Source organism: Metopolophium dirhodum, chromosome 6 (genome assembly GCF_019925205.1).
Source record: "Metopolophium dirhodum isolate CAU chromosome 6, ASM1992520v1, whole genome shotgun sequence".
In the NCBI taxonomy this organism is placed as follows: domain Eukaryota; kingdom Metazoa; phylum Arthropoda; class Insecta; order Hemiptera; family Aphididae; genus Metopolophium; species Metopolophium dirhodum.
Window position 1 is genome coordinate 16,029,671 of NC_083565.1, and position 24,484 is coordinate 16,054,154.

The window sequence follows — 24,484 nt, forward strand, 5'->3', positions numbered from 1 at the left end:
TGACCTTGTGGTATACTTTTTCCCTTACTCAATGCACTTAAATACACTAAATAATAGTACAAAATACATTTCACATATTATAACTAAAATTAAGTAGTATTGTTTTACAACTTACACTTTTAAGTTTGAGATAGATATAGACTAGTCGAGTGTATAAGTCAATTATTATTATTGATTTTTTTTTAACAAAGCTTTACTTATTTGTGAGGCTGTTTGCATAAAATACTAATCTAAGCTTACAGTGTCCTTAATTAATAGTTTATATTGTAATTGTGTGTATTTGTTAATTGTTTTCTCATCAGTTGGTTGTTGGTTTCACGGTTCCACCATTGGGTTAATTTTTCAGTATTTTATAAAACGTATGCGGTGCATTTCAATAATACAATATTTTGATCACACGGCGTTATAGATAGGCAATCAGGTACATCAATCACTGTCATGGAATCATTTTTCCGATAGAATTTTTTCTCATAACCATGATATTTCTCTAATGCATACAAAATATATTCAATACATCAAAATTCAAAATAATAAATACGATATACGTGAATAAGTTTAAATAAGGTGAAATCAGAATATATCATATTATTTTAAGTTTAGATATCAATAAACCTATTACAATAATTTAAAACTATAGCTAAAACTAATTGAGCCTGAATTCATTCTTCTGACTGTGTGAGATAGGTCGTCGTGTTGCTTCCATTTTCCACTGAGATGGCTTACATATGCTACATACTGGCCAATTATTTCGTTTAAACCAATTGAAAAAATAACCAACAAAGCTGTTAGATATGTTTGAATGAATTATGTTATTTGTGTGCCGCTAAGTTCACGGACGTAATTATAACAGTTATTTTTAAATTTTTATGTCAACGTTGTAATTTAATTTAAAATGTGTAAATAATTATTTTACCGAAAGGACAGTTTGACACAACATAATTCTTTTAAATGTATGTTAATATAAATTCCTCCTTCATTAAAATATATTATTATATAATAATATACTGAACCATCCTTAGATAATGTTATGTTCAATGATTGATTTATTTAACTAAAAATATTAAAAATATTTAATTCGTAAAATAAATTTATCGATAATTTACCACAATAATATTATGAATGTACTGAATATAACTAAATAAATATTCAGAATTGAAGTTTTGTAGTTTTTTAGTATACTTTAAACTTTTAAGGCCATATTTTGAAGTAGGTACTTAGAATTTCTATACAATTTAAGGAGTATCTTGTGACAATATAAACTTTTTTTCCAATGAAAACTAACCTTTTTTATTTTAAATTGATAGCCAATAGACTATTTTGAAAATGTTGATGCATATATTAAATAGAAATTCAAATGAGTTATTTTTTAAAGTCTGAGTCATTACACTGTATGTAATACAAATATTAGATAGTTTTATATAAAATATAAAATAAATTTAGTATCTTTAGTCTAGTACTTATTACACTCGGTTAATTTTTACAAACAGATATACAATTTTAATAAACATGTTATATTAATACATACCTACTACTTATTAGTATATATAAATTATCATAGCCCGCATATCTTATGAACCTGTTCATGGATTATTATCCTTAGTAAGTACTTTAAGTTCAATAACTTAGAAACTACTCGTACAAATTTTGACTAATATAAATCAACTTTTTCAAAAAAAAATCATCTTCTTAACAATTTACGATAAAAGGGGTGATTCTTATTTGAAATAATAAGTTAGTATTTTCACACGATGCAACTTAAATTAAGTTAAAAATCCAAATATTTAAAATTATGGTATTTAACCACACTTAAAAATTCTAAAAATCAGAATTTGTATAAATACATTATTTAGGGGAGAATATTTGGTGAATCACACTGTATATTAATTTATACTAATAAATCATCGATTAAGATCAATGATAATATTCAAAGAAAAGCTATTGCAAATTATTCGTACTGTGGAAAGTAATAACGTATCAAATATAATCAAAAAGAAAATAGGTTCCATTTTAATTTAGTCACAAATATTTTAAAAAAATTATTGTTTAATGATCTCTCTCATCTACATATTATTCTAACAGTAGAAAATTATCGACTAGAATAATTTAAAACTATTATAATATTATTTCTATAAAATCTACAAATAAAATATTCTCATTAAGAAATCGTTATTGCAATTTAGTTCTTAATGAAAGATGATATTTTTTTTTAGTATCACGTAACAATCACAGATAAAAATACAAATTTTTCCTCTTTTTATATAAATTTTAGATTTTATCATTGAATTAAAATTTTAAGAATTAAATAGTTCAATTTTTAATACAAATACAATTTCTATATTAAATCCACCCAATAATGTTTATTTATTTATGCTCTAATAAATTTTATATTTGATATAAATGCAATTATTATTTAATCTATATTTTAAGAAAGTAACCATATCCCCATTATTCATCCTCTTCTTCCAGCATTTTTCGAATATCTAATTTATTCATGAAATAATAGCTACATTGTCTGCCTTTCTGTAAATTATAAAAAAAATATGTTTGATTAATTATGAAATTGTATATAGTGATTACTGATTAAAAACTATTCGACAAATATCATTTAAATCAATATGAATATAAAAAAAAAATTAGTTGTCCCTGAGAAAACTGTTTACGAAAACCAAAAGAAAATTACTTTCATTACCTAATTTAATTAATATAATATTGCAATGATATCTACCTAACTATTTAGTTAAGTCAATTTCAAACATATTCGTTTAAAATTAATTTGATTTTTAATAACGTAGATTTTATAATATATTTAATATTTATATATACCAGGTCTTTAGCTATACGATTGGCCCCACTTCCTATTAAAATTGTACTCATTGTTTCCACTTGATCTACAGACATAGCGTAATGCAGTGCGGTTCGTTCAATCTATAAAAAATAACAAAATAATACATTAGGTACATACATACAGTATTATAACAGTTATCGATAAAATGTTTTGTCCAAATAAAGATCCCTTATTTTTTGTCAAAAATGACTTTTGAATTAATATAAAAACATTTTTAATAAACCAACCTACAGAATGTACGGGATTGGCGAACTATGCGAGTGTCAGCCGCAGCACTAATATTTTTTTAAGAGGATGCCACATCAACGGCCGTGTGTGTTGTTTTCGTCTTATAAACACGTGACATAAGAAATTTGTGTTTAGCCGTTCCAATTTGTTGTAGTAGGTAACCTAGTTTCTAAAGGTTACTAATAATTAATGAATTGACCTATTATCAAACTCAAAGCTAAGAACATTATTTGTGTTTTGACATGGGTTTTTTGCGATGTTTTAATTTTAAAGCAATTTATAACGTAAATACGTAAAATATTGCAATTTAAAAATTATCAGAACTCGCTTATAAATTAAAATACTATACAAAACCCATGTGAAAACACAGATAATGTTCTTACTTTTAAGTTTGATCATAGGTTAGTTCACTCTATTATTAATGGCTTCTTCACTAAATTGGAACTGCTGAACACAAATTTGTTATGTTATTCGTTTGTAAGACGGGGCAACATATTATGTGAGTGTGGCGCCGCGTCCTCTTAAAAAAACATGATTAAAATTACTAACACGGTAATTTGAAAAAATTTAATAAATATTGACTTATTTTATTGTTTACATATTTAAAGAACTTTAAAACTTAATCATTTCCATAAGTCCATTCAATAAAATAAAATAATTTTATCTTACATTATCAAGCACAAATAATGTAGTAGGAAAATTTTCCGCAATTAACCGTAAAATCTCTTCATTCTGACTTAGTACAGCTATATGTAAACTGCACCGGCTTCGTTCGTTTTTCGCCATAGCCAACATGACACACTCGTCGTCACGCTCACACAACATTTCTTCAACTTGACTTTGGGCTCCCAAAAAAATTTCTCGATGTAATCGCTTCCGTTTTTCCTTCATATCATATTTCATTTTAAACCAACCAAAATCATTAATATTGTTTAGTTTATTTATATTGTAATTATATAGTTGTATACTATTATACTAACTTCAAAAGTCGGTATACTTTGAAGGATAACTGATACGTGAGAGTGACCTCTACTTAATGGTAATGTTAAAATGTCTTTATCTGTGTTCAAATCCAAAATATGATCGTACCCTTCCAATAAAAGATTTATTACTTTGTTGTATTCACCTAAAAATGTAATATAATAATATTAATAAAATTAAAATACTGAGTCTCGTGGTATTATACATTAATTTAATGACTATATTATAAGTTTAAATTTGTATTATTTTGATTAGAAATAACAACAATCTGTACATAACTTAGTACAATAAGCTGAAGTTATATCTAATTAACAGAATTAAAATAAGAAAAAAGGTGGGTAAGTGGATGTCGCTCTGCTGTACAGTAGGGTACAAGTTGTAACTATGGCATATTTTCCTATTTATACTAACAAGTAATAATATAATATGTTAATGATAAATTATTAATACATTTCCGAAAACTTACCCCTGGCTATAATATGAACCACGAACTTATCAATAGTTTTCACATTTTCTCTAATGTTCGAAGTTATGGCAATATCTCTTGGAGTTCTATAATATTCATCTCGAAGTGCAATATTCGCATCAAGTTCTTGCAACAATTGAAAGAACGCATTGCGATTATGTGTTCTAGATGCAGCATAGTGAATCATGTTCATTCCAAATTCATCCTAATGAAATAAAATTATTATTTTAAATACTGTGCAATAAAAATAATTGTATTTTCTAAACGTCTTACACGACTAATTTTTTTGAATTCTGGCTGATAGTTACTGAATACATCCCAAGGTTTGAACATATTTTCAGAAACCAGAGGTTGATCTCCGTCGTTAATACCTTGTGTCTGAACTCTGGGTTGCAACACCTGAACATAATATTGTGGCAATAAAACCACCGTAAAGGAATGTTCGATCCAACCATTGTGATAGGATATAATTTTAAACCAAATTATGAATTTACTATTAATGTGTTTCAATTTTAAAATACTGCGGATGAAGAATCAAAGTTTATAGTTCATTAAAGTCAAAATATTTCTGTATTTTAGTGATATTTTTTATTACTGTTATAAAAAGCACACGTTTAGACACAATAATCCATCAAACACACTGATATTCATGTAACAAACATAATACAAACAAAATATATTAGCATAGTATTGTGTTAGTCTGAACAAGAATTGTTAACTAAAGAAATTTGAAAATCAATAGAAAATACATCAACTATACAACATTTTTCGTTTGAAACTATATTAGTTATATTAGGATAAGAATACAATATATATATATTAAAAGCTTATTATAAGAACAATAATTCCCAAAAATAAAGGAAATTTAGTGTTGTTTAAATATTGAAAAAAAATAAGAAAAGTTTTATTTTTTACTATTTCTATTTTCTATAATATTGTTAAGTTAACATTTTTGTTTTGGTAAAAATTAATAGATACATATTTTTTAAGTGTAAAAATAAAATGACAATGCAATTATTACAATCTCTATAATTTAATATCACTTAAAAATTATTATAAATTACATAATATGTCAAAAAAAAACCTAAATAATTATGATAGAGTTAAATTTTAGTTTTTAAATCATATTAACTTAGCCAAACTTACTCCGCTTTCTTGATCTAATTGCGGATCATCGTAATGGTTGGTCAAATGTTCAGCTAAGTACAAAGTTGGATTAGATGGTCGGCGTTTTATAAGTTCCTTCAAACCAGAAGTTAGTGGTTTTCCAATGGCTAAAATAAATATCATAATTTACATTGCAATTCTGAAGAAAACTTAAATATTAAATAATATTAAATAATTTATTACAGCTCTAATAATTATAATCCAACAATAATAATTCAATTTATCCTTTTACTTTTCAATCAATTATATTTTCTTTGAAAAGTATATATTATAATATATAAATTTTATTTCCAATTAATATGTAATATTTCCCATATGCATTATATTGATCTAATCAATAAATTACCTTTAATTAAGTATTCACTATCCTCGGCGGAAAATTGACTTGCACTCATAACCACTGAGAGTAATTTTCCAGAGCTATTACAAGATCCTAAGTAAAGAAAATCAATTATTATAAATTTAATCATTTAATAATAATTTAATTTGTATTAACTGTCCATGTCTGTATCAATATTTTCCTCGTCGACAGTTTCTGTGACGTAACTTACGTAACCTAAAGTTTTACGTATCTTATCTGGATCAAATGTGACATCACTTTTTCCAAAAGTTGGTGGCGTATGGTAATCAGCTTGAAAGTCCTATGAATATTTCATGAATATTACTATGGATACACACCAACAACAAGGATTCATATAATAAATAACTGTCAAGTATAAAATTAGTTCCATCACTTTTTAATTGACAACGGTAGTCGGGTAATGATGGACGAAATAGATATACCACCTACCTGCATGTTTACTACACAAAAATATTAATAAATTATTGATACATGAATTTAAAGTACAAATAAATTGATGTTTACTCCCATGCCATAACCAACTAAACTTTCAAATTTAATATTAAATTAGTAATATCTTTCCTAAGATTAACTTTGAGGGTCAAATGTAAACAACGATACTATAAACTTTCCTAAAAGCGCATGATCTATAACATTATGGTTGGATGGAGTAATATGCTTACCTATCGGCTATCACTTTTCTGTTGCCTAAAGAAAAAATGTATTTATGTATTTAAATTATATTTAACTGAATTCTAACCAGGTCTGGTTGATCAAAGATGGCTTTGGGTCAAAAATAATTTTCTTAACAATTGGAAAAAACCAGTGTTCAAAAATTCACTTAAAAGTTGAAAATTTAAATCGTTCACGCTAAGTTTTTTTTTGAAAGAAACATGGTTATATTGTATACATTCTTCTAGTCGTTCCTTTAAACTGTTATTTTATAAATCTTTATAGAAAACGATGAGTATGGTATAAATCATTTTTTTATTGTATGTTATAATTAAATTTAAAATTATAATGACATAGTACATTACCTTTTATTATTTATTATTATTATTTTATTTTTATTATTTATATGATCCAATATCCATTATAATTTATAATAACATTAATTCTTAATAAAATACACTTATACTTACTATAGGTACCTATATCCAATATAATAAGTAATTACTATTCACTGTAAGGTAGCGGGAATCAAATTTATTGAAATCAAAGTCAAGTTACAACATACAATTAATATAATATAAAATATTATTTTAAAATATATAACAATATACATTCAATGCTCAGAATCTAAAATATACATTTATACATTTACAATATAAATTAATATATACTAGCTATATTAACTGGCGTTTCCTGATGATAAATGAAACCAAGATGAGCAATCCAGTTACGGCAGATAATAATAAAACACTTTTTTCTTACGTGAACCAATTGCAATCAGAAATCAACGAACATGTGGTTATGATATGAATATTATTATTAACGATGAAGCCACCCTAAAATAACTAGTTTAATCTATTATCCAAACCTTCCTCGAATTTTAAAAATCAGACAAGTATTTTTTGATTCTCTAAACAATTAATCTTTGTCTTTTATATATAATATTATAACGGCTGTTATTTCTATTATAATCTAATAAAGACTTACGACCGTCCGGGATCCCAAACAATAAATGTGTGCAAAATGTTGTGCTAATGGGTAACAAACTGTAGATTTTTATTAAATATAACCCAACTAATAATATCTGTATTTTCTGACTACCTATTATTATAATATGTCTATACATCTATCTTTAGCTTCAGTCGAAATATTCCTAATTGTTTTTTTATCAAAATCGATCAAGTATTTTTTTTAGTATATCAACCTCAGCCTCGACTTCTTCGCTAATATAATATGATAGCTGTTAGTTGTTACTCTATTTTACATTTATATAGATTAGCTGTATTAGCCTAAATGACAAAATGTAATACAATACGTCATACAATTATATCCATTCATAATATATATTTTCAAAGGGGGGCATTAATTTGTTAAAAAGTTAAAGTTAAGTTAAAAAGTTGATTTTTTAAACTTTTTAACTTAACTAGTTAATTATTTTTATTTTTGACTTATTAAATTATTCAGTTAAAATGTATATTGATGTAACTTAACTTTTTATAGTTAATTATCATTGTTGTGCAGTTAAGTTAATTTTCTATTCGTGTCATGCATAAAACTAGAAAATACTAATTCGTTGACTCTTTTTCGATTTTAGTTATTTATTTTGAATTATATATTGTAATAATCTAATTTTTTACTAAGTGTTAAACGTCTAGGTAAGTGTTTGTATATAACAAAATACTTGGGCAGTTTATGACTTAAAAATATCGTAACTAGAAAAAAAATTAACTTTTTTTTAACTGAGTTGAGTTAGTTTTATTTTCTTTCTTAACATTAAACTTATATAATTAAATTTTTTTCTTGTTAACTTTTAATTTAATAGTATTACTTAACTTGCCACAGTTAATTATTTTCATTAACTTGCCCACCTTTGTCTATTTTTTATCTTTAATCAATGGAAACCATATTATATATAAACGGTTACCCAAAACAAAATTTATGTGTAGAGACGCCTACCAACCCTTTTTTAGATTACTGAGCATTTCCGATTTGGACATCACAAATGCACCAACTAGATTTTCTATCAGAGAAGATGCTGATGTCAAAATCGGATTATTTTTACTACCCCAAATGTTGATAAAAGATAGAGAAAAAACACACATCATTGTAAATACAATGCATTCAACGCTCCGCTCAGAATCTAAAATTTACTAAGAAGACTAACTTTTTGCTGTTGCGTTTATTTTTATTTTCTATATACGATAAAATATTCAAAATATTTATTCTAATTTATTTCAAGCTATACTAAACCATAAACCTATCCACACCATTGGAGGATATGTCACCATGTCGGTATTAACTTATCAGTTATTTATTGTGTTTTTTCTAAAAACTAGTACAACCTACCTATGTAAGAATATATATTAACTTAAGTATATAATTGTAGTTAAACTAAATAGATTCTGATCCGCCCGTCTTCTTCGCTCAGAATCGGTTTTCGCAAACAATGATTTATCATTCAATTTAAATTTAACATAATGTCACCTATTGCAGTAGCCTACGAAATAACGAATTACACTCGAAAGTCAAAACACTAAACAGCATATACAGCAGACTGCAAAGCGAATTCCACGAATTTTTCGTTAAAATTAAATACAGTTAAATTTCTGTCACGCTAAGTTCTTGAAATTTCGAAGAAAAGCCCACATTAGTTAAATTTATATATAGTGGATATTAAACACTTAAAAGTTTGTTTTTTATACTTTTTTGCATTAGTCATTTTTTTCATTATTTTGGGACTAAATTATTGAATATCGACCATTAAGTAAGTTTAGGTAAACTAAATACTTATAAACAGAAACTTTTGAATCAAACGTGAACTCACCTCTAAATTACTTTTTGTCTCCAACAATTGGTCTATAAATGTCTTATCTTGCATATAATTTATATAATCTATTGCAGTCCATCCTTGCAAGTCAATCAATTTTGAAGTTTCTGGAAACTTATCTATCAGGTATCCAAACACATCAAATTGTTCATAGATAACTGCTGTATGTAAAGGAGTTAAGCCTAAGCCACTTCTAGACTCACGAGCTAAACAGAACTTCCTTCGATCTAAAAGCAGAATTAATTCATCCAAGTCTCCTACAGCACAATATCGATGAATCTGATCAATTTTATTCTGAAAATAGTAATATTTTATTTTTTTATGAATATCATAACAAAAAAACATATCATCATAACATTAAAGTACATTTTCGCTAGATTCAGAATCTCATATATTATATGACTTATTATATGTATGGATTACAGAAACTAGAGTTAGGTACTATATTGTACTAGGTGGTTTTTTTGATACCTACTCGTTAAACATTTTTTAATACTTATTTTATCATATTGAATTAAAACGCCAGGTTTTTTTTTTTTTGGTTGCGCATACAAATGGGACAACATTTTTTATCTACCATAAAATATTCACCATTCTACTATTTATAAAGAATCAAGTCAAATAAGATACAAATATCAAAATTTTCTAACAGCATGTGATAAAAACAGTTCCCACTATTTATACAGCGAATTGATCGTGACATTTTTATGGGGGTATAGAGAAAATCTCGAATGTTTTGAAAACTGTTGAAAAATGATAAGACAATATACTCTCGTATTAAACAAATAGACAATTTTTTTTAACTGAACTCTTATAAGAATCCTTATTTAAATGCAATAATTTACTGAATTATGCAGGCCCATTATTCTAATGAAAATTAAAATATCGATCTTCTGTTAGTTAAAAGTTATTTATTTTTAAACTTTTTTTCAATAATTGAATTACCTATAAAATGTATTATAACCATTTCCCATATACATAATACATAAAAAATAAAAATTTTACATTATTAGGTAGGTATATTAGCTGTCAATAGTTTAATACTTACTGCATAAAATGATGTTTTATCAAGAAAGTCTTGAATTTCTGGTACGTCTGATCTTATTCCTACGAGTTTTTCATATTTACCATCTAAAATGTAATCCGCTATTTGTTCTAGGTTACCTTGTTTTACTATTATTTGAGCTGAGCTTATACGTTCCTAGAAAAGAGAATAAATTATAAAATATTCTTAATATGATACTTAAAACTTATAATAGGTAAAATACTTAATTTGTTTTATTTGATAAGTGCCCAAAAATTTTATTTTTCATACAATTATTGAGTTTTAGATTATCTTTTACTACAAAGTATAATCTATTCATACAAGAGTAACCTCAGGCGGTGGTTATCTGCGCTCGATAATGCCAATGGGTGTGCTATTTTTTGTTTAAAAATATTATTATAACATTATAATAACGAATAATATTAGTATAATGTTATTATAATAATATTATAATATTATCATTACAAAATGCTGTATGGGTTAATGGCTTAATGCATTCTCTGGAGCGTCACTTTATTATTCCAACAACCCCCTTGCTAACCAAGCTAACCATTTTGCTAAGAAGTAAGATTAACATGGTAAAGTATTTTTCAGTTGCGGCCGATCGCCAGAAACTAAATGTGACAACGAAATTCAACCAAAATTGATTTCATTGAAAGGTTTGGGCTCTTAATCTTGTTAAGTATTCGAATACCTAATTGTATTTAAATACTTTTTGACAAATGTATTTAAAATACTTTTTCTTCGTATTTTTATTCCAGAATAGTAAATACTTTTTTTCATATTACCGTTATATGTAAATCACCAATATTTTCAAATTTTTTATTTTTTTATTTTTAGAAGAAAATATACAATCTAAATCTAAGACATAATGAGTATATGTGCGATAAGAGGGAAACAAATAACATGATTTACATAATTTGGGGAAAGAATCCACCCACCGATGACACATTCGACTTGGTTTAATTTTCACATTTAACTATTATAAATTGTATTTTTAAAATAATATTTTATGTTGTTTCTAAGAATTTATAACAAGGCCTAACCTTGTTCAAATAAGCAAATAACAGAATGGCTAACCGAGTCGGCCCCAAATCTGAAATTATTTAACGTGTTTAAGTATGTATATTTAGGTTTTAACGATTAAGTTTAAATAATTATAAATATAAGTTTAACCATATATTTGTGATTAACGTACAAGTAATTCAATATCAAACTTTTTATTAAACTAAAAAAAAGTGTTTCTTATGTATTTTGAAGACTTAAAAAGTATTTGTATTTATACTTTTGAAAAAAGTATTCGAGTATGGATTTTAAATGACAAATGACACCGCGAGTATTTAAATACGTATTCTGAATACATTTAAAAAGTATCACTTTAGTCACAAGACTAGCCAAACCAGACGAAAATCGGTCACCGTCTTAGGTTAGGTTTCATACGTATGAGACAAATGTATAGAAGAATTCATCTATGTATACAAGGTGTAACAAAAAGAACTGATCAAAAAAAAAATAAATTGATGCTACTTAAACGTATGACAAAAATTGTCAAAATTATATGATTAGTAAATAGTTTTAAGAATATACCTATGTTAACAAATTCCAAAAATAATATTTTTAAAAAAGTTATTGCGTTCCAAAAAAATTTAATCAAAAAAATATTGATATTTTAAAAAATTCTAAAAAATAAACTAAATAAGATAAATGTTTTTACCCTCCAAATCGTTCTTATAATCAGATTCACAAATTGGCTATTTTGAATTTATTCAAAAAAATTTAAGTCAAATTTATAATTTTTTATTTTTGCGCGTGTAGCGCAATTGGCTATAAATGATATATAAAAAAAATTTAAAAATAATGATTACCTAGAACGAAAGTTATTCCAAAAGTCAGTTCTTTCTGTTACACCCTGTATATATTATTATTGTTTTTGTATAGGTATACATTGTTATTTGTTATTTCAAATAGAAAAATATTTGTGCAATAATTTATTAACTAATGTAATTATTACATCACTGGCTTCATGCCGCGATGCTGCAGATACGTTATTTATAGTATCTTAACTTTTTAACACTATTTTTTGTAACAACCTTGCTAAAAACACTGTTTCTAATTCTGTATTTTATAGACGTTAGTATTTTTATCATCTGATTATCTACATAAACATTTATTAATGCTATAAATTTGGTAGATACAAAATAATATTTCAATAAATAAATGCCTTATTTTATCATTAATTTCTAGATTTAATAACCAGAAACTAGTCTATGAATGATTAAATTATGATACGTACTACGTAGGTATATATCAATCTGTCTGGTCCAAATTCATATTTTATGTTTTAAATATGCATAATAATATAAGACTAATGATATAAGAAGAGTTTTTACTTTTTATTTACATTATTATTAAACAATTTTTTTACCTGCAATTCGGTAGACTCCAATACATCATTATCAGAATATTCAATATTATTTATATCATCTAAACTATTAACCCTGTATACCGGGCCATCCATAGGTAAAATGTCTTCCAAGAGACCATTATTCAATGCTTGTCTGACCTCACCCAACGTAAGACTATTAGATTTTGGAACAATGTTGTTTGTTCTACCGATGTCTTGAAATTCTGCAGGTGTTCTATATAATGAAATATAATTTTCATATCTATTATCAGGATCATTATTTGTTTTATATTCATTATTATCAACATCGTCAATGTCTTGAAGTTCCGATTGAGAGTATAAAGAAATAAAATTATTATCTCTATTCTTAGGATCACTATTTTTACTATTTTCACTATTATCAATATTATCATCAATGTTTAATTGTTCTGATTTAATATTTAAAGAATCATTTTTAGTTCTATTCTTAGGATCAATTTTTTCTTTATTTTCACTTTTATCAACGTTATCAATATTATTAATATTCTCAACATTATATTTTGCAGTTTTAATGTTGTCGATATTTTCAACATCATTTGTAATTTCAGCGTTGTTGGTATAATCAATATTTGTTGAATTTTTTTTTATTGTAGTTTGTATTTCAGATTCCTAAACAAACATTAAAACACTCATAAAGAAAGGTCTTTGTCTATAAACTTTATATGTGAATACGTACTTGAGTTGGCATATTTTTAGATTTTAATTTGCTAACAGATTTATCAACAGGTTCATAGAAAATATTCCAGTCCCAAGAAGCTGGGAACTCTGATGCAATTCTTGGTGCTTTTGGTAAAACGGTTAATAAATCATTTGGGATGTCATTTATCTTCACACCATCACTTTTAGGAGTTCTACCATTCTTAAATACAAAAACAAAATATATGTTTTCATCAACACGAAGTGTAATTAAATAATTCAAATATATATTGAATAATGTTTATAAAATAATGAATTGTGCATAAGATAACTTCAATTGTTGTACGATCAGCTCAATATAATAAAGGTAGTACGCTATGTAATATACTATGTCCATTGTACCTACATAATACATAATATATAGATTATTAGATTAAAACATTGACTATAATATTCTAGTATGCTGTATAATATTATCAAAGATTATCTACACTCAGATAAATTAAAAAATAATAATATTTTATCAATAATTATGTTTATGAAATAATATCTCGTAATTCAATAAATCAGTTTGCTTATGCTCATGTACTGTAAGTTATCACATTATTTAAACAATAACTTAATAATTGGGTGAATGCATGACTCAATAATAAATACATAACAATACGTGTATAAGCAAAAGTACTGATGACAAACCTTATCAATTAAATTTTCATTTGCTCCTGCTTCAACAAGCATGTTATACATAGGTAAAATATGTTTTGATGGAGAAATAAAAACATAATGTAGAGGTGTTCTACCATCATTATCTCTTAAGTTCACCATTTTTGGATTTTTGTTTATTATGTATTCAACAATACTGAGACGACCCAGTCCTACGGCCTAAAAAATAATTGATTTCATTAATTTAAAATTTATTGTATGCAAAACTAAATTTGCAACCTTATGTAATGGAGTTAATCCATTCTTGTCTTTACTTGCTAAAACTTCTATAGGGACAGGATCACGATTCAGTTTTTTCAATAACACAAGATTATCGTCAATAACAGCCTTATGAATTTCTTTGATAATACCCTTTAACAAATAAAAAAAGAAATACTAAAAAAAATGTATTTCGACAAAAAGTGTAAACATTTAAAAGTTACCATTATGTAGGGCACTGCTTTCAAAAACTTGTTCACAGTTGTTTGTTTGCTAGTCTCAGTCAACAACTTATCTCCCAGTCCAGACCAAATTACTTTTGAAAGCTGTTTTATGTTACATTCGTGTATCCATATTCTTATGTTGGAAGGTTTTATAGGAACCTCTATAGGGATTAGGAAAATACAATCAACCAATCTTACATAATATATAATATACATGCCAAACATAAATAAATGTATAAAAATATATATGCCATATTTCAACTAATTATAATAGTATTATAATGATAATCTATGTAACCAATTGAAACCATTAGGATATTTCTCCATTTCTATTAGAGTTAAAAAAAATTAAGATATAAACACCATCCAAGTCTCAAGGAATTTATTGATATAACTTTTATAGTAAACGATTCAGTAGTTTTTGAGTTTATTAATTTTGCATAAACCAACATTTATATTATCTGCAGATAACCCGACTTCGCCCGTGAAAAAATGAAGAAATATATATAAAATATAACACTATATACGGGTATATCTTGGTTTTAGTGTACCTCAGTTCAAGGGAAAATTGGTGTCAGTGTACCTCACTTTTTGAATCGATTCAATCGAGATGGACAAGTCTATAGGACCTATCTGTTTCAGATTGGATATAGCACTGGTATAAATTGACCGTAGTTCAAACTACTCTCTAAACTTTTCTGATGATGTCTTTGAAATTCTCACAAAATCGGTCAAGTAGCTTTTGATTATATAAGATAATACCTATTATATTATATTCAACTCTCATATTTGTTTTAAGTTAATATTTATTCATTTGAGGTCATAAACGCGACGATTTGATTAATTTTACCTCGTCTGCTCGAGTAACCAATGGAAACCATTTATAAACTAAATAAATTTATATTTCCTTAATTTTCAGTTTTTCAGTTTTTCTCGAATTTTCAAATTTTGCGGGAACTTTTCACAATTTTTCTTTCTGTAAAAACCTTATTTTGGCTATTAAAAACATAAAATTGGACCAATTTTACTACTGGACCAGCCGTCTTCAAGTGATGCGATTACTAACGAACAGCATATAATTTTTATTTATATAGATTTAATGTTTAGAATTATAACAGTTTATATATAATATAAGTATCGAAAAAAAATGTAATCAGATTACATAAGAAACCATTTTAAATCTATGATTTTACTAGCGATGTTTATATAGACCGGTAAAATGTTAAGTTTTAAAACAAAAGTTTCGGAGTTTTGTGGTGAGAAACTATGGGGCAACTTTCCTTAAACTATAAATAGCTCTGATCAGAGCTTAGTATAACGTTGTATCTATAGCTGAAAAAGAGTGATTTAATTTAAAACTCTTTAATGTTTTTACTATTTTTAAATAATTTTCTTAAAAACTACTAACAAATTAAAAATATATCCTCTTTAAAGTAACTAGGAAAACCATCTGTATTCATTTTCAAATCTAAATTAGGAATATATTGAAATTGTATCTTAAGCTTTCCAGCTTCTACAGTATCAAATATCAATACTGAATTTCAAATAACCTCGTAGGAAAAGAAACACATTGTACAACCAATAGTAAAAATCCAAACTTGACAGTACAAACTAAATTAAATTTGCTACCAATTTAACCAACACCCTCCATCAAAGTTGATGATCTGAGCATTTGCCTGCGAGAAAAGTGTCAAAAAAAAAGAAAAAACTCACACTATTGTAAAACGAATACGTTCATCGCACCACTCAAAATCTAATAACTTCCTCTCAGCAATGAGCATTATAATATAAATACGTATACTTATAAAATAATTTGTGTTTTTATTATGAAGAGTTTCACATGTAGTGCATGGGAGTTTAAATGTTAAATGACAAGCACTAATTAAGTATGAAATATCATAATACACCATTCAATTTCAAATATAAAACAAATAAAGATTAGGTAAGTACAACACTTTTGCATCTATTTTAAAGTTTTGAAAAATATGATAGGTACTAAAAATTTTCACAAAACAATATACCAAATACTAAGGACAAAAATAAAATCTAAGTAATTCAGAAGGTGACAATCACAGATATACTGAACATTGGTACAAGTTTAGCGGTGTGTACTTTTTATGCAACGAAATAGGTAGATACATATTATCATGTGATAAATACATGGAATTAAAAAAAAAATGAACCCAAAGTAATATAATCTATGAATAATAACCATGTTTGATGATAAAAAAAAAATAACAATATAATCTGCTTTAAAATAATAAAAACAGCTTAGCATATTTTTTATATATTCAAATAAAATATATAATTTTTTATTTTTATTTTTACCTCTTTACTTCATTATATGTACTACCTACTATAACTAAGTCTAAAATATTATTGTTTTAATAAGTGGCTTAGTAGCCATCACAATATTTTTTCTAAACTGTTAAATATATTATAAATTACCTAGTTCTGACAGAAATTAAATTACCTTTATCTGAATCATCGCTTTTATAATTATTTGGCAATGTAATATTTTCACTATATTCTAAATAATAAGTTGGCGTTTTATTATTTATATCTAATGTGTTAGGATCAGCACCAGCTTCTAACATTAAATCCCAAACCCGTGAAACTTCTGAACAGGAACATATATAATGCAATGGAATTCTTAAGGTCTAAAAATTTAAAAAACATATTAGTTGGTATATGATATTATATACTTAACTTTGATTACAAATACATTTCTACAAAATAAAATATTTTTTAAATTTAAATGAATGTATAGCTGAATACTATAAAATATAAATTATAATAATGCTATTACAATAATGATGAATGATGATTTAAGTTAATTAATTATTTATCAACACTATGTTACATTATATTGGAAGATTGTGTACGTAGGTACCTACTTACCATCTTATCTAACTCTTCTAATTAGTTCTAAGTTATATTGTAAAATGTATATATATATATGGGTAATTAGTATTGATAAATAAGATATTAACTTAAGCAAATTTATACTTGAATATTTGATATATATTGAAACTACATATTACTTTATCTTTAACGTGGACAGTTTGTGGATAGTTCTTCACAAGCCACTCAACCACGTCTAAATAGTCATAATAAACGACTTTGTGCAGTATAGTTACTCCATTTAAATCTTTGCTGCAAACTAATTTTGTAGGAAGAATTTTGTAAATATTTCTTGACGTGTTTCCATTTTCTAATAATAATTGCATATCTCTCAAATTTCCTTTACAAGCAGAATCTTGCAGCATATCCATACGGGCCTGAAACATCAATGGCAAATTATTGAATAATAATACTGAATATCAGTGTCACTATATTATATAATATATATGATACTATTCACTGAATAGAAATATCCAGTGATAGAAAAACATATACTATAAGTTATACTTAGTTAGAGATAGGAAGTTGATGACCTAAATAAAAAGGTCAGCTAGTGGGTGTTACTCTGCTGTACACTAGGTTAAAAATGGGTCCCTGTAATGGATGGTATTAAATTTAAATTCAATGACATAATATAATTGTGTACGAAAAACGATTCTGAACGAAGACAGTCATCAGTCAGCATCTGATATATTACTAAGTATATATGATGATATTATTGTGAATAAAGTAATTTATTTATCTATTTACGTGAAACCTTGTTTTAAATTGCCAGTCCTTAGCTATAAAAGTTGAACATTTTCTAAATTTTATAACTACAAAATTATTTTTAAATTTTAAATTTGATACATTTCGCCAAAATTCGTACTTTAAATGATCCCCCTATCAAACAAAAAAACAGCTAATGGCCATAGTTTCTGGGCTTAAGCTCAATAAAAAAAAAAAATTAATAAATATCTCAAGAAAATAAGTGTTTTTGATTACAGGGAGTCCTCGGGCTTATTAAATTTTAAAAATATCAGCTCCCGAAATATCTTAATTACATTTTCGACTCGAAAAAGCGTCTTTGAAATGTTTGCGACATTCAAATTATGATTACGTTTATTATAAATTCATATTTATTTGTGTTATTTATCAATATACCTATACGTCATTTTTACTAAACACGACATTTCTGAATTTCTGACCTACAATTTCAATAATATTGATCGCTTTAAAATATACGAGTATAATCAAAGAAAGCAACTGACTATGTATACCTATATATATAAATATAGAGCTATACCTACCTAAAGTGATTGTTAATGATATAATAACTGTTTAGGTACATATTTTGGCTGTTTTTTACAATTCTTGTTATTATATTATAATAGGTACCTAATTTAGTTTATATAAATACTAAAATACGTTTATTTTAAAAAAAAAGTATTACTTTCTTTGTTACTTCAATTTCTGGTCCCGGAATTTCGTGTAGTTTGGTGGGTATATTATTATATAATATTATGTGTATTGTACTTTATATGTATAGTAGGTAATCATAACAATATTTTTTTTTTTAAATGATTATTCTACAGTAAATCATAAAGTTAGTTGGTTGTAAAAACATATATTATGTACATCTTAAACAGTTCTCATTTTATGTTTTTTTTTTTTTTTAATAAATTAATAACTATCCATTTCTTTACCTAACACCTATTTTTTAAACTCTGAGTGGAAGGATAAATTTATTGGTTTTAAACTGATATGTGAGCTTGAAGTCAAAAAAGTGCTCCAATCTTTAGCTTTGATGGAAGTTTCTGATAGAAAATCAAATCAAGTTTAAATCGTGTATACATTTCCCAGTTATTAACAAAACAAAAAAAAAAAAAATACGGGAATATTTACACAAAACCAGTTTTTGACAAATTTGATTTTGTTTTAATGTAATACTTACTTAAAAAAAATACATCTACGGGCACTTGAAAGTTTCACCTATAATGTTTTATGTTTATATTAAGATTTTCTAGGCATGCTAAATTTAAAAAATATTTTTGGATCTTTTCTTTTTTATCTATATATGACATATGTATTATAGAAATATAAAGACATTTGAAAATCTCAACTTTTTTAAGTTTGTATTTGACTTTTTTAAGATAAAATGTTTGTTTGTTATGTATTTTATGAGTAAAAAAAGCTTGAAAATGTAATGCAAGGTGTCAAAGTAAGTCACAAGATTTTCTTATAACAAAAAGATAAAACACATATAGAATATATTGTCAAAATTTTCACGAAATTAAAATCCTCAGGTTTCGTTATAACTATTTTACAATGAAAAATAATAATATTTTTTGTGGTGTAAATGTTTTAAAAGTTAAAACTAAAATATCTAAATGGGTAAATTACCTATCTATGGTGTATGGTAGTACATTATAACATAACTTCAAACTTTGAACTCAGTACTTATAGCGTATAGTTAAATAAACCTACTAAATTGTATTAAATATTTTAAATCACATGTTTGAAAAATCTTCATACAGTCTTCAAAATATAAGATACATTATAATATTTTAAAACCTAAATATTTTAATTTATTTTTACCTCTCCCTACAAAATAAAATAATAAATACAAATCGCCTTAATATATGTATGTAGAAAATTAATATATATGCTTAACTAATATAATCTAGGTAGTGAATTTAAATCACTTTTTTATTATTTAAATATAATCGAATATTTACTATATAAATCGGAACTGATTGTAAAAACACTTTAATTTTAGGATTTGTCGAATAGTGTCCAATTAATTTATAGCCTTCGCCATTCAGTAACTTTTCTTCCAAACTCTGCACGTTTCCATCTTTAATTAGTTTTTTAACTTGGTATTGGTTCATAGGTAACGCTAAAACAATAGTTTTAAAAAATAAATTATAAATGTAATATATTATTTTTTACTTACCCCTAGGAAGGTTATAATTAACATAGCACATATTTGGCCCTAAGCCAAATACATCATTTTTTGAAATTTTTTTTCGACATTTCTGTATATGAGGTTTCATTTAAATTTTTAATTAGATTCATTGATATTGATTTATCATTTCAAAAAAAATCATAACGAAGTATAATGATATGTACCTACCTATAATATCTGACGTTTATGAAATAAAATATCTTGTCCAGGGTAGCAAGAAACGCCGATGACCCCGCGTCCAATGCAGTCGTTACTCGTTGCTAACAACATTCAATATCGACAGGGTTGATGGTCATCGGGATTAATTATGATCAAAAGGTAGGGGAATGTATCAATTTTTTTTTAAATATTATATGAGTATTAATGAAGTTTTTACTAATTACTTATTATTATATACTGTAAATAATACTATACTATACTGAGTATACTGTATTTTTACATATTAAAACCAAAGGTTCCGTTTAATTTTTCTCAAAAACAAAATACACAACATTTTAAGTACAATAAATTTGGTACATCGTTTACATAATCCAACTAATAAGCTGCTGTTCGACATATTATAATATTTAATTTGATTTCGTATTAAGTCAAATTCCAAAGTATAAAGTACATAGTCCGCTTCAAAATAATTAGGAAACCCTAACAAAAAAATAACTTAGAACCTGGAATATTTGTGCAAAATAAATTGTGTTACAATTCAAAAAGGAATAATATTATTATATTAAAGACTTAATTTTGTAGATAAACAAAACATTCAAAATATTTTGGTTTTTTTTTTTTAGAAATTTGTTGACATTTTTTAGTATTTTTTTAAATTAATTATGTTGATAAGATTTTATTACTACATTTTTTTTCTTTTAATGATGATATACATTATTGTCTTGGTTAAAAATCTTGAAAACCTAATGTTCATCGTAAATTCTTCTTATCATAACTTAAAAATATCAAAAACATATAGGAACCAATTTTTATTATAATCGGTTTAAGTTTAATTATTTTAATTTTTAATACCATATATTTAAACGTTTAGTACAAAAAGTCTTTCAGCAGTTTGAAAATATTTAAAATACAATATAAGCGGTATCTAATACAAATTTTGGGTCACTGTAAATTATGTCCCATTTTTAATTGTTCAAGTAAATTGCAGCCCGGCTATATTTTATACATACATAAATTGTGACCTAAATATTTTTTATTCATACGTAAATTATGTTAAAGGGGCAAGGATATTTTTGAACAATCAATATTTTTCTTCTATTTTTCAGACTAAGGAATAAAAACAGGAAATATAGTTGTATTAATAGATATTGGTATGGTTAAAAATATTGGTTTTGATGTTAATCTTGTTTAGTATTAAAAAACGTATATTAAAATTTAGTTAGGTAAGTATAACTGGTAAAAATGAGTAAACATTTTGTAAGTTGAATGATAATTCCCGCACAAAGTCTAAACTTAGTTAAATTTTTTTATTAGCAATTCTTTCTTTTTTTCTTGTATATTTTAATTTTTGTATTTTTATGCAAAAAAGAGCTTCTGCAGTGTTATAAATAGGGCTCGAAATTGTTTGGCGTCTATACCGTCACAATCGCATAGACATAAAAGAAAATTACACATACAAATTTACAAATATCATTAATATTATTGTGACACGTAATTTCTATGGACGCAACTCGGTTATGACATAAATTAAGTAAACAGTTAGGAAAAAAAGTAAAAACCTTAGTCGAGTTGCATCCCCAAAACGGGACGTAAGTTACTTATTGAATTTACTATCCTATAGGATATAAAAAATTGAATATATAACGACGGTTTTTTCTGGGGATTTTTTTTCTGAACACCGTTATGATACCACACTTTAATTATACCTATGTAACCACTTTGGTAACTAGTATGCTCTTCGATCACCCTTAATTACATGGTATGCCCAATCCATGTATATATTATTATCTACAAACATGGCAGTAGACAGCCTATATTATATAAAAAAAAATATGGATAAACATTTACGTCGGTAAAGGTTGTCAACGTGATTTAAAAATAAATAACGTGAGGATTTGACAAAGCGTAGAAGTTCCACTGTCGCCTATGAAATATTCACTTCAAAAATACATTTCTGTTTTTTTTTTAATTTTACATATTTTGTATAATATTTATATTAGTACATTTTGTATTAAAACGATTTATGAGTCATAATAATCATAATCGATGACGTTTAATTTGAATTGTATTCATATTATGTTGTGAATATTAAATGATCAAAAAAAGAATTTATTGATTTGTATATTTATTTAACAAAATATATTCTTTTATTTGCATTTGCAGTATAATATATTGTTTAATATGTTTACTTTTAATCTTTTGTCCGAGGGGGAATTGTCCCATACTGGAGGGATTCAGGAGGGGGTCACGGAAGGGGGGTGTCCTTGATTTGAAGCAAAATAATAATATATAAACTGTTATTAGACCATCGGTTAGTCATAACACTCATAACCTTTCATCTGCATGCTAATTTCTCTATAGTTTTGAACGACGACGAGTCGAGTGATGTCGATGACTAATAAAATGACTATAAACATCGTCATAATATACGCAACCATATAAATTATTAGGTATCTGTAGATTGTGACATTAACTAAATATAGGTACTAATAAATATAATATAGTAACATAGGTACAATAGGTACATATTAGCTATTACATATTAATTATTATCATATATTATGCTTAATAATTTATGAATAGTTTCTTATAAAAAAAAAATACCAAAACATCACTAATAAATAATAATAGGTACAGTTGACTATTGACCATGATTTAAGATTTATCTTAAATTTTGCTGTTGGCCAAAATGGTCTAGCCCACCAAGCAACACCAATTTTTTTGATGATACACGCCACTGTTGTGACTTGTGAGATATGAGTAGGTATGAGACTAACGACTATGTGTAGCTTACTGGCTTCTCCTACTTAAATAATATACGCAAACTAAAATAGGTAGGTACTAAAATATATTATTTAGTTACAAAAATTCACAGTTAGATATTATTCAAAATTGATTGTAGCTTGATGTTATACAGCCTATAGGATATAGCTCTCCACGATAAATGCACTATCCAACACAAAAATAATTTTTCAATTCAAACCAGTATAGTTCCCGAAATTAAAGCGTTCAAACAAATCAAACTCTTCAGCTTTATAATATTATTATAGTAAATAATATCATAGACCTTACTAGTAATATTAATAGTATATGGTCTATGGGCAATATGGTTTAGATTAAAATTTAATTACGACAAAATGAAAAGCAGACTACAGACCTATCAAGTGACAATTTGATACAATATAACATTATAACATTTTATAGGTAAGTACAGGGTTTTATTTATTTCTGTTAAGATACTATTTAATAGTCACGATGTATTTACATCGTGTTAATAGTTAACCTTCGAGTGGGCGCGCGGACGGTTTTTACACCGCACATTTGAAAAAAATCGCACCCATTTGTTAAAAGTTTCATGCAGCGAACCTATCTATGAGGTATCGTCTAATTTCTTATCTATATAGTCGTAAGATAACGCAGTCGTTATAATTTTATAAAAATTAAATTCAAATGCGGCTCTAAATTGTGCGGTGTTAATACCGTCGCGCGCCCGCGTGTGTAAATGCAAAATGCGTGTCCGCTCGAAGGTTAAGGGGATTCGATACCGTGATTTTGTTTTTGTCTAACACACGCGCGCCATAGTATTTTAGACGTGTTTTTTGCTAAACATTTCAATTGATCTATTGAAGCGATAAGAATTCTGAAAACAGATTTGAATTTGTCGTCAAGTCTACTTGAA

General features: G+C 25.9%; 1 protein-coding gene across 1 annotated transcript; it reads right to left on the bottom strand.

Moving 5' to 3' along the window:
* Nucleotides 1–2,251: 2,251 nt before the first annotated feature.
* LOC132947491 (uncharacterized) lies at nt 2,252–20,836 on the bottom strand. The gene is made up of 20 exons (XM_061017797.1): nt 20,635–20,836; nt 20,417–20,577; nt 17,840–18,076; nt 17,269–17,455; nt 14,796–14,956; nt 14,593–14,724; nt 14,347–14,532; nt 13,691–13,873; nt 12,997–13,623; nt 10,575–10,727; nt 9,524–9,820; nt 6,184–6,328; nt 6,034–6,120; nt 5,667–5,794; nt 4,794–4,919; nt 4,521–4,725; nt 4,054–4,199; nt 3,743–3,958; nt 2,824–2,925; nt 2,252–2,520 (listed from the first exon to the last, which is right to left on the bottom strand). The coding sequence occupies exons 1-20, from the start codon at nt 20,732–20,734 to the stop codon at nt 2,446–2,448; spliced, it is 3,654 nt and encodes a 1,217-aa protein (XP_060873780.1). The 5' UTR covers nt 20,735–20,836; the 3' UTR covers nt 2,252–2,445.
* Between the last annotated feature and the right edge of the window lie 3,648 nt (nt 20,837–24,484).

Bases quoted from the DNA above. Each gene is read 5' to 3' on its own strand.
- LOC132947491 (XM_061017797.1), bottom strand. From the start codon at position 20,734: ATGAAACCTCATATACAGAAATGTCGAAAAAAAATTTCAAAAAATGAT. The intron at 14,725-14,795 runs GTAACTTTTAAA...TATTTGTTAAAG, and splicing joins AAGCAGTGCCCTACATAATG to GGTATTATCAAAGAAATTCA. The intron at 4,726-4,793 runs GTAAGACGTTTA...TTATTTCATTAG, and splicing joins AATTCAAAAAAATTAGTCGT to GATGAATTTGGAATGAACAT.